General features: G+C 36.8%; 1 protein-coding gene across 1 annotated transcript; it reads right to left on the bottom strand.

Moving 5' to 3' along the window:
- Positions 1-3,324: 3,324 nt before the first annotated feature.
- LOC114669558 (extracellular calcium-sensing receptor-like) lies at positions 3,325-9,940 on the bottom strand. Its single transcript, XM_051922429.1, is given in 7 exon segments — positions 3,325-3,763; positions 3,765-4,282; positions 4,801-4,924; positions 5,706-5,933; positions 6,419-7,234; positions 8,563-8,860; positions 9,727-9,940. Coding segments are annotated over 7 exon segments (2,439 nt in total). The 5' UTR covers positions 9,795-9,940; the 3' UTR covers positions 3,325-3,376.
- Between the last annotated feature and the right edge of the window lie 2,287 nt (positions 9,941-12,227).

Genomic DNA, 12,227 nt, shown 5'->3' with positions numbered 1-12,227 from the left:
TATTGATCTTAGGTTTTACAGAAAAGCACAGTTGCTGAAGATTTTATAGATCTAACCCCTGAACAATTACAAAGGGAGAGAGAGAGAGAGATAGAGAGAGAGAAATATAGGTGGTGAAAGGGGGATCTGTTTATTTTGACACTTTGTGTTGTCACTTTTTATATTTTCGTTTTATTTTTTGGTGAAAAAATACACTATTTTGGTACGGCATAGTTTGGGTCTCCACTGGCATTATTCTAGTCAGTGAGAAATGCCAGGAGGGGCTCTAATTATCACAACAGCATATACAGCTTTTCAGAGTATGACTGATAACCACGGGGTGCTGCATTAAATGTAACAATGAGGAAGTATGTGTTAATTGATTTAACTCAGTAGGTATTGTATAGGCAAGTATTGGCATCTACAGTGGAACCTTGGTTCACGACCATAATTCGTTCCAAAACTCTGGTCGTAAACCGATTTGGTCGTGAACCGAAGCAATTTCCTCCATAGGATTGTATGTAAATACAATTGATCTGTTCCAGACCGTATGAACTGTATGTAAATATATATTTTTTTAGTTTTTAAGCACAAATATAGTTACTTATACCATAGAATGCACAGCGTAATAGTAAACTAAATATAAAAACATTGAATAACACTGAGAAAACCTTGAACAACAGAGAAAACTAACACTGCAATAGTTCACACTATAGTGCTAGGAACCGCTCGCTAAAAACACTTTTTTTTAATGAGTTTTAAGCACAGGGAAAAAAAATGAACATTTGAAAGATCTGTAATTTAATAAACCACCAAGAAAAGTAACATTGCAACAATGCATGCTACGAACCGATTGCTGTAAACAGAACTGAAAACAAAAACAAGCCTTCACTACCTTATGCGTCCAGTGCTCCCTCTCTCGCTCACTCTCTCTTTCATGTGTGCGTGTGTCTCTCTTGCGCGCCTGTGTGTGTGTGTGTGTGTCTCTCTTTCGCGAGCCTGGAGTGCCTGTGTGTGTGTGCGCTTCTCTCTCTAGCGCGCTCCTGTGTGTGTGCGCCTCTCTCTCGCCCACTCCTGTGTGTGTGTGTGTGCGCGCCTCTCTCTCACCCGCGCCTGTGTGTGCGCCTCTCTCTTGTGCGCTCCTGTGTGTGTGTGTGCGCCTCTCTCTCGCGCGCTCCTGTGTGTGTGCGCCTCTCTCGCGCGCTCCTGTGTGTGTGTGCCTCTCTCTCACGTGCCTGTGTGCGTGTGTCGCGCTCTCTCTCTCTTGTTCGCTCGCTCGCTGCACAGGAAATGAACACGGAGAGACTGAACATGTACAAACCGAAAGGGGAACTGGCTTGTTTGTATACCGAGTGTGTGGTCGTGAACCGAGGCAAAAGTTTGGCGAACCTTTTGGTCGTAAACCGATTTGTACGTGTACCGAGACGTTCGTGAACCGAGGTTCCACTGTACTTTGTTTTTGATGTATTAAAACAAATCTGTATCATCATATCATCATATCATCATCAGTTCTGTATTTAGTGAGTGTAATTTATTCTTGCATTTTACCTTAAAGTTTGTAATATTTCATATATTGTATTTCTGAGATGACGATGATGGATTGGCCATCTAGTTCTGTGAAGAGGATTACTCATGTTCTGTTTTGTGCATTGTATTTACCCTATTTTTGACACCCATGACCTCTTCCAAGATTTATTCCATTTTTATTCCTTACAAGGCTTTTTTGGGAGTTTTTGCTTGTCTTCTTATAGAGTCAAGGCTGTGGAGTTCTCAGAAAAAGCCCACTCAGACATTCCTTGTGTGATTTTGGGCTATACAAGAAATATATTTGTGTTGTTTTGCATGTTGTATTGCATGCAAAATCCATTGGGACAGTGCTTATTCTTAAAGGTATGATATACAGTACAAAGTTGACTTAGTCTGTCAACAGCTAATGACTGATGTGTTGTTTTCTGTGAATCTTTTATTAATGTTATAATCAGATATTAAATGCTAACTGGATTACAAAAAATTGCTAAAACATAAAATTAATTAGAAAAGTAGCTGTCAACCAATTAATACATATTTTATTTTATTCAGATCCATTCATATCATGTACCACTATCAGGCATGTGGCGTATATGATAGACGAGACTTTGCCCAGCTGGAACGCCCTTTTGAGGAGAGGACCGGGAGAGTGAACATATCACCAGCAGTTCTTCCCCCAGGACACAAGAGGGCAGCCCCCCCAGTTTACATTGGGGCCACGGGACTGGAGCTTAAAAGCTCAACCCTGCGGGGGCCCATGGCCACCACCAGGGGGCACAAGAACAGTTCCAGAGCCATGGCCTGCAGCACTTCTGCCACACTTGGAAGTGCTGCCGGAACTTGATCGAGTAGCACCTGGAGCACTTCCGGGTACTGCATAAAATAGGCCACCTCACTCAACTCGGGGAGCCGGAGTCAGGAGGCAGTGGACAGAGCTTGTGGGAGAGAAGTGGAGGTGGCCAGATAAGAGAAGGAAAGGACAGGACTGAGCATTGTGGCTGGTTGGTGCACTGTATTGTTGTAGTCGGACTGATCTTCTTCACAAAGCAAAAATGATTACAAAGAAGAATCAAAATGACAAATTCCTAAGTACAAAAATTACACAAGACAAGTCAAAAAGAACATGTGGTATTAGCACAGGGAAAAATTATACTTTGAAAATAATCCTTTGTGGAAATGAAGAAAAAAATCAAACCTATAGCAGAGTTAAGATGGAGTCCAGTTTAGAGCAAAGCTAGAAAAATGATTCTACTACAGAACACAAAAGTGAAATGTGTCTTTGGTCTTTATTTAAATGTAACAATGGACAGTGTTTTGTAAGCAAGACTTTGGTAAATTAGTAGATGCAAAACTAAAAAAGTATCTATCAAAAGATCTGTAATAGAAATTTTGAACCACTAGAAAACTGGCATCGTAAAGTTATGTTTATGTCTCATGTTTAGAGCAGCGCAGATATATATTCTGGGGTGTTGATGAGGAAACATTTGCAAATAAAGTACATATTATTATGTCACAAGCAGGAAGTCAGCATAGGTGGAATATAATCACTATGTTTGGTCTAGCAGAAGAATTCTGTCAGTACATTATGGTGGGAGAAGATAGAATTACAGCCAAGATAAGATGAAATGAAAGAGTGGCAGACACTGAAACGCTGATACAAGGTGTTAATACAAGTATTTTCTTGCATTCTAGTAAAGCTTCTTTATAAAATACTGTTTGAGTTTTTTGTGAAAATTTCAAGAAAAGACAACAATCAAACACTGGGTCATTTTTGCAGGTTAGTTTTTTTTTATTTTCATGCTTAAAGTGACCATTGAAACAAATCTTTTGATGTAATATGTCTACTACAGCAGGAATACCAGCAACATTTCTAAGAAACAACTCTACCCATTAGAGCCTTCTTATTATTTCTTTCTGGTTTAAGCAGAATGATGTAACATTTTGGTGCAAAAATTGCAATGGTGACACCGAAACTTGAAGCCAAAATAGCAAATATCTCCACAGCTACTGTGTGTTTCCCAGGAGAGCTGATATAAGCAGGTATGAAAGTGATCCAGACAGAACAGAAGATGAGCATGCTAAAAGTTATAAACTTGGCTTCATTAAATGTATCTGGTAAATTTCTGGCCAGAAATGCTATAAGAAAGCATATACAGGATAATAAGCCCACATAACCCAGAGTACAACTGAAGGCAATGAGTGACCCAATATCACATTCAAGTATGATTTTTTGTGTTCAAATATTTGCTATTCTTAGTTGGAAAAGGTGGGGCTGCAACTAGCCATATACAACATATCATTGACTGAATAAAGGTAAGAAAAAAAATAGTTCCTCTCTGCTGAGCAACCCCAAATAGCTTCATAATATTACTTCCTGGTAGCGTTGCCTTAAACGCCATTATCACAACTATTGTTTTCACAAGAATGCAGGAAATACAAAGAACAAAGCTAATACCAAACATTACATGCCTAAACATGCAAGTTATGTCTGATGGCTGCCCAATGAAGCTCAATGAACAAAGAAAACAGAGAATCAATGAAATCAAAAGAAGAAAACTTAGCTCTGAATTATTGGCCTTCACAACTGGGGTGTTCCTATAGTGGATAAATATAATTAATATGCATACTGAAATGCTGGCTCCAAACAATGAAGCTATAGTTAATATTACTCCCATTGATTCATCATATGATAGAAACTCAATTTCTTTCAGTACACATTGGTTCTTTCCTGCATTTGACCAGAGATCATCAGGGCACTTAATGCATTCTGTGGCATCTGTAAGAGACCAATTAGTCAATGAAAAAAATCGGTATTTGTCAAACACTGCAGCTTTCACCATGGATTTTATCACAACACAGCATTTAACTTCAAATGAAAGGGAGTTTCAGTGAATGGGATACATTTTGAATTTATACTACTACATTTACTGCTGATAAGCCAGGATGAAGTTCCTTATTTTGTGCTGCTCTACTTTTTTGTGTACTATCCTGTATAATCCAGAAGCTCTAGTCATGTTGCTAAGATTGAGAAGATCCATCTGTTTTAAATAGCATACTAGTTGTGCTAACATGTCAGAAGAACAGACCTACAGCAGTATTGCTCCGAATACAAAATATGATTCTGTCTCTATAGAAACTTTGCAATTACAAGAAATGTAAAACAAATATTTTGTTCATGGAATTAGCATACTGCATGAAGGCCTTTCCAATTACAAAATATCAATAAAGTGATTAATTGAATTTTATTTGGTTAAATTTTGATAGATAAAAAGGTGTAAAAGACTATAAGCTTACCAGTTATGTTGCTGATTTCTCCATCTGCGCAGGGTACACAATCGAAACAGCAAACTGGCTGGCCTTTTCTAGTTGTTTTCCTTGTTCCGGGAAGGCAACTTTTACTGCAGACAGACTCTGGGACCTTTAAAACAAAGCTGTCAATTAGTTACTCTTTAACATGATTACTGCTTTAAATATATAACATAACATGACATTCTCAAACTTATTTCATTCACTTATGGGTCATGGGAAGCTGGCAGCAGGGTAAGCAAGGCAGTTCCCAATTCTGGACGGAGGCTAAGTTCATCACATAGCCCACATAAACACATGCCCATCTCTCTTGGCCACAGAGTGTTATTTCAGAACCACCAGTTAACCTAACAGATGTCTTTTTTAGGATGTGATGAGAAAACAGAAGTAAACCGAGGAAAACAGCTTAAACTTTGAGAGAGCGTGAAAATTCAATAGCCGGTTACCAAACTAGCATGCCATGCAAATTTTGTACTACTATTTATTTTTAACACATCACACTTTTTGATCACTCACACAGGTTTTTTGATGAGCTGTCTATAACGCATCTTGCAGTTCAGACAATGACTTGAGAAATATATTCAGGTCCACTTTAGACACTCCAAGTGATTGAATTCAGTCAGGATTTAAGGTGAGGGGGTGGGAGTGGAGCAGACTAAAAAGAAAATTTTTTAATGCAAATTTCAGCAAAAATTACAGTTTTGCTGATGTTCATACTTGGAATTAGAGGACATTCAAAGAACAAAAATAGTACACAATGAAATTGGCAATGCAATTCATTTATTCAAAACCATGGTTGGCACTGGACATTGAGTGACACTGCAGTGCCATTCTCCCACTAATTTCACACTCTTTATCTGCTGCAGATTTATTAAATCAATGAATGATCTTACTGTTAAAGAGTTTGAATTCCAGAATATAAGATCTTCAGAAATGGTCAGTTTTTCTTCATCTCGGCTTGATGCATCAAAAATGCCAACAGTCTTTACAACGAATGTTCCATCTTTAGTACGTTGCCAGTTGACTATGTCATAAAGAGCGAGAGGATCACCATTTTCATCAAAAGCAACACGTTCACCTAAATGGTTTGTAAAGTTCACTTTCCTCAGATAATGAGTGAGCTTGAAATAGAAATCACATTTTTGTAATGATATAAGCAATAAATACATGAGTACATTTTCATAACAATAGATTTCTATTAGCATACACTGTATTTCTTTTTTATACTGCTAGGTTATAGAGTGTTCAGTTATTTGTACATATCGTGAAATTTAACTAAAATATACTGTTTCAAAGCAACACAAAATAGTATAAATACATTGTTTATATATGTACTAGCCATTAAATAATACTTTTGTTCACTATTTAAATCAGAGCATTGGGTGTGCATCTAACAAAAATAAATGTTTAAGAAATGCTTAAAAAATCGTTTACTTTTCATGCACATTTCCATCAATCTATTCCTCCATCTTCTTTGCTATGTCCTGGTCAGTATGTAGCAGAGGAGCAATACTTTGTTGACATTTTGTTACATTTTTCTTAGTATACAGTATGTAGAAATTATTGTTGGACTTATAAGAGACATTTTGGGTGCAGTATTTCTTACCTGCCAAGGTTGCACATTATCTTTGTCTGCACAAGTATTGTTTTTAAATGGACCTTTTCCATTTTCACACTTTATCAAGTTATGAAGAGCGTGTGCGAGGGCATACACTGCTTTATAAATTGTATATGTAGATCTCTCTGCTGTTTCACTATATGCTGTTTTCATGCTTTTTATGTCCTCTGATCCTGTGCATGGTTTACTATTAGTATTTTCTTGGCTTAGGTTTTGCTGAAATTTACACTGAAACATTGTTTCCCAAAACTGAAGAACTAAATTATTTTCAGGTCTTAAATTGGGACGAACCTGAAGAAAAAATTGTTCAAGTCCTGGGATTTCTCCGCTGCGGATGGCAATGCCTAAAGTCCCACCAAATGAGTTGTAGAATGCACTGCTCACTAAAAAATTTGACGTACTCCATGCTTCACTTGCGATCCACTGTTTGCCAGTGATATTTTGTACAACAACTTCATTAACCAAGTAATTAAATTCTTCTTCTGCAGCAAATGCAATAATAACATTGGCACTAGATTTTTTTATAGTTTCAGCAATCAGAAGAATTTTTGCCTTTTCATAAACTGTTGGGAGGGTTTCAACAAAGGAAAGGCAACCAAAAGATTTAAATTCTTCAATAAATGACTTCAGTGCATATTGACCATAATCATCATCGGTTGCTATTACACCGACCCATACCCATCCATAATGTTTCAGAATTTTTATTATGGCTTTCACTTGAAAAGCGTCACTTGGGATTGTCCTGAAGAATGATGGGAACTCATGTTTATCACTTAAACACGTGCAGGTGGCAAAGTAGCTGACCTGATGAAGATGAAATAAACAAACAAATGTATTTGTGGGCTTATGCGTCATCTCATCCTATCTCATCTCCTCTTCTACCCAGTTTTCCAAGTGATTGTCACAGGAACAATTGGTCGAGTTGATCTGACTGTCTATTTTTCGTATAATTCAGTATATTGCAATTATATTGCTTACTCAAATTCTAACACCAGTCTGTATTAATCCTTCATAATGTGCATACTACAATATGTTTGACTAACGATGAAAAACATACTCAAATTACAACCTCAAAGGAAATCAGTTCCATTTTTAAAGCTGTGATCATAATTATAAATGATTTTTTGTTTCATTTTTATCTAGCTTGCTCAATGCAGGCTACACTAATATTGCAACTGCAGTAAGACAAAAGCTTGAGATCGTAACTAATGAGTCACCAGGTAATTGCAGAAGAGAAATCCCAGGGATATTTAGGAGTGTCAGTTAAACAAATCTCTTGGGTTTACACTTGAGCATGGTGAGAATATACTCAGAAATATAAGGCAGTCACTTCACCTCCATTCCATTCACATTTCTTTACAAAATGTTTAATGTCCAGTTTGTAATATTTTGTTACACATTAATATGTGCAACTTGTCTTGTTTTTTGCACAGCAGATCTAATTTTCTAACACATTAACTTCCATTTACAGCAGCTATTAAAAATGTGGTTATTACACAAACAAAACATCCAGGTTTTGGCTCAGAGCTGTACAGAGCTGGAAATTCAACAATTTCCTTTATGACTAGCAGACGCTGGTTAGCTGATTTGATTCCCTACATAACCGAGGTTCTACCAGAGTGTAATTGTAAGTAACACAGGTATCAATGACAATAAAAAAGAGATTTTTAATTTGAAATAATATGTATGTACTGAAAATCAAAAGGCTCACAGCAAGATAATACCTTATTATTGTTGAGTGTCAAAATTATATTTTAATTCAAAGTTAAAATTAATAATAATATATATAAAAATTAATGTAATTTATTATACATTCAATTGCTAGGAGAAACTAATATTATCCCATATTGCACTGTGTGCTCTCATTTACTCACTGCCTATGGAAAGATGAACAACACAAAAGAAAAGAAAGGATGGAAAACTCTATGAATTATGTAACAACGTGTGTGGAAATAATAATAACTGATATAAAAGGAACATCGTAAAAAGTTATCTTTAAAACAATAACAATGTTCATATTATAGTCTATTAGCTTGAGAAAAGGTACCATACATTAAATACATAACACTTGTTGAACAATTCCAAAACTTGCTCCTAATTTTTTCAACTTCATGAAGAGTTCTGTACATTACCAGAGGCATCTGGAAGACCCCCATTGTCCTAGATATAGCAATTGAATGTGAAGACCTGGCATCACCAACAATGGCAAGCACAGGAGCGCTCCCCATGCAGTTATCATCAGACGCAGGGTTTGTACTGCTTACTCCACCAAACAAAGCAGTGCCAGCTCGATGAGCAACTGCAATGTTATTGCAATTGTCATATATTTGAAAACCTAATGTAATATTAGGAAGAATATTTGGATTTTGATTAATCTCTTCAATAGCAAACACCATTGCCTGGGCTCTTTGAAATACTGACACTTCATAGCTGAAATTAGAAAAAGACAAAGACAAAAGCTGAGAAAAGTTATTAAGATTTGTTTTTGCTGAATATTTCACCATGTCAATGCAAATTTTGTCCACATTACAGAACAGATATGGATATATCTGCAAGAAGGTTTCTGTGAATCCAAGTTCTATATCCATCCATCCATCCATTTTCCAACCCGCTGAATCCGAACACAGGGTCACGGGGGTCTGCTGGAGCCAATCCCAGCCAACACAGGGCACTAGGCAGGAAACAATCCCGGGCAGGGTGCCAACCCACCGCAGGACACACACAAACACACCCACACACCAAGCACACACTAGGGCCAATTTAGAATCGCCAATCCACCTAACCTGCATGTCTTTGGACTGTGGGAGGAAACCGGAGCACCCGGAGGAAACCCACGCAGACACGGGGAGAACATGCAAACTCCACGCAGGGAGGACCCGGGAAGCGAACACAGGTCCCCAGATCTCCCAACTGTGAGGCAGCAGCGCTACCCACTGCGCCACCGTGCCGCCTCCAAGTTCTATATGTATTATATAAATGGAATGAATAACAGAGAAAGGTTTATTATTTCATGGATCTATACTAAAACAGCACCAATTGCAGTTTCTCTTTCATTTCTTTCTTATACATTTTGACTAAAAAAAAAAAGACATTTTGTTTAGTATTATAAGTAAATTAGCCAGTGGCTAGTGGCTGCACTACACTACACTATACTTAACTAGTGTATTTTTATTTATGCTAATGGCATAATATAATAAACATTATTTAATTCATAGACACCTTCAATACATTCTACTAACTATACAGTACTTTTGCATAATATCTACAAATTTACAAGCTAAATTAATTGATGTTACCTCTCACATTTCCATTGTTCAGGCTTTGCTTTGAAATGTAACGCTGGAGCTTTTGTTTCAAAGTTCATAACAAATATTCCTCCAAATATAAAATCCCCAGATTTGAACAGTCCATTCAAATTAAATTCTTCTAAAAATTTACACTTGGATGCAGTAACAGAAAACAGAAAAACAGCAAATACAGAAATCACTAATTCCTGCCTCTTGAATTGCATTGTTGACACTTAAATACAGCTCAGACATAAGCAGCCAGAGCTTTTATATGCAAAGTTGGATTCTCCAGAGATAAAAGTATGAATCAGACATTTAGACCAACAACAACATTTTACAGTATATTCACTTTCCTGTATATCAAACTGCTGAATATCACATTTTCCAATTCCCCTGTGAAATGTTTAATAAATGTTCTATTTTCGGTCTGCTCAAATAGTGAATAAACTTGGGTGCACTGCACTATGCTGAAAAGCATTTTTCTTTTTTCATGTACAGTTTACTTCACTTCAGTGCATTTAAACGTAAAAATTAGGAATTAGTCTATATTTGGTCCTCAAAACCTGAGGGCAATTTTGCTTTTAGAAGCCATCCAGCCAGCATCATTATATTACAGTATTTATGTAAAAGGGTAACCAAAAAGCAGACATTAAAGAAAACACTGATGAAGAAGGAGCATTCAAATACTTTAAAGCTTTCAAATGCATGTTTATTACTTATAAATCTTTGTATTTTTCTAACTCATATTTCCTTTCCCCCAGCAGCTCTTTTATGCAGTATAAACTAATGGGAAAAGTAGCTTTTCTAAATAAAAAAATACCAAAATTATTTTTGGAAAAATTTAAAGAGATTTTGGTTTAAGTCAATAAATCTAAATATCATTTTCAGAAAAAAAAAGATTTAATTTGGCTTTATGCCATTTAGGACTTGTGTAAAAATATTTTTCTTTTTTTTTCAGCTTTTTAACCAATAATTCTGACAGTGCCAACCTAAATCTATTCCGTTGGGTGTATAATTTGGATTAGCCAGTGGGGGGAGCTATGACTTCTTTTTACATCATGTGGGGTTTAGTTGCTAAACAAAATCATGTGTTAGTCACATTGTAAAGTCCTTAAAAACTGATAATTTTTTTTACTCTACTTATTTGTGGCAAGTTTTTTTATTTGTTTTTGTGTGTGTGTGTTAACTAAGGCTGTTATGTGAATAAAGAAACAGTTTGAATAGGCTGACAGAAAGTAGCAGCAGTAGTTGTAGTTGTAGTAGTACAGACTGTAAAAATAACCTTGAAATGTAAGTAACACATTAATTTAATAAATTTATTATTTTTCATAACTTGATTTTTATCTAAGTTAGGGGGAAATTGTGATCATGTACAATAAATATTACAGCTAGAAACAGTCAGTCATTTTCCAACCCATCCATCCATCCATCCATTATCGAACCCGCTACATCCTAACTACAGTGTCACGGGGGTCTGCTGGAGCCAATCCCAGCCAGCACAGGACGCAAGGCAGGAACAAACCCGGGCAGGGCACCAGCCCGCCGCAGAGCTAAAAACATTTTAACTGAATTGAATTTGAGTTTTTAGTTGAGATTCAAAAACAGGGCATAGAGCCCAAGAATCATGCACAAAGGATATTAAGCTTACACAAAGTGTTCAACTAGAATTCAGAGTTGGGGAAAACACAGATTAAAGACAGCAGTAAATGGAATATGCAAGTTGGCTGTGGTCCAGCCAACCTCAAGACAAGACAAAGGAGAGGCAACTGCTGTGCTTAACAGTAGACCTGACCAACAGACACATGTTCTTGAATGGTGCAGCAGTAAGAACTGCGGCCTTATAATCCAAAGGTCCCAGGTTTGAGACCGGGTGCTCTGTGTTTTGAGTAGTAAGCTACTATTATTACTAGTATAATATAATAAAAACATACATTTGATTTGAGTCTGTAACACCCAGTGTAAATTTTGGCTACTTGTAAAAGTTAGCACTTGTTTTTTTATTATTCAGTTTAATTCTCTCAGTGACATTCACGTGGTACAACAAACTTACCTTTCCTTCTCTGAGTTGATGGCATTTGTCTCCATTCTTTTCAGAAGAGCAGTGATGACCACAGTGGGTGCTGTGGCTGATACCTGCTCAGAACTATTTATTGTACCGGCAATCAAAGATATGATGTCCTGTGACCACTATCAGACTGGACAAAGGGAGGACCGAAACAACAGACAGCTTCTTCACAGTTTTATTCTTGAATAAAAGCACACTTGTTTCGTTATACCTTTGTCGAAGTGTTTATTTTATATTCCAGTAACCTTTTGAATGAGGTCAAATCTGTCTCTGCCTCTTTCGTGCAAACATCACTATTTGAAAATGCTATGCCATGGAGTACAGGCAAGACTGAAAAAAACATGTTCAAATGACAACTCATGTTCAAATGGCATTGCGTTTTCAAATAGTGATGTTTTCATGTATGAATGTGTGTGTGTGCATGCGCTAGAGAGGCAGAAAGTGA

Source organism: Erpetoichthys calabaricus, chromosome 2 (assembly GCF_900747795.2).
Source record: "Erpetoichthys calabaricus chromosome 2, fErpCal1.3, whole genome shotgun sequence".
Classification (NCBI taxonomy): Eukaryota; Metazoa; Chordata; class Cladistia; order Polypteriformes; family Polypteridae; genus Erpetoichthys; species Erpetoichthys calabaricus.
This window is presented reverse-complemented; position numbering and strand designations above follow the sequence as displayed.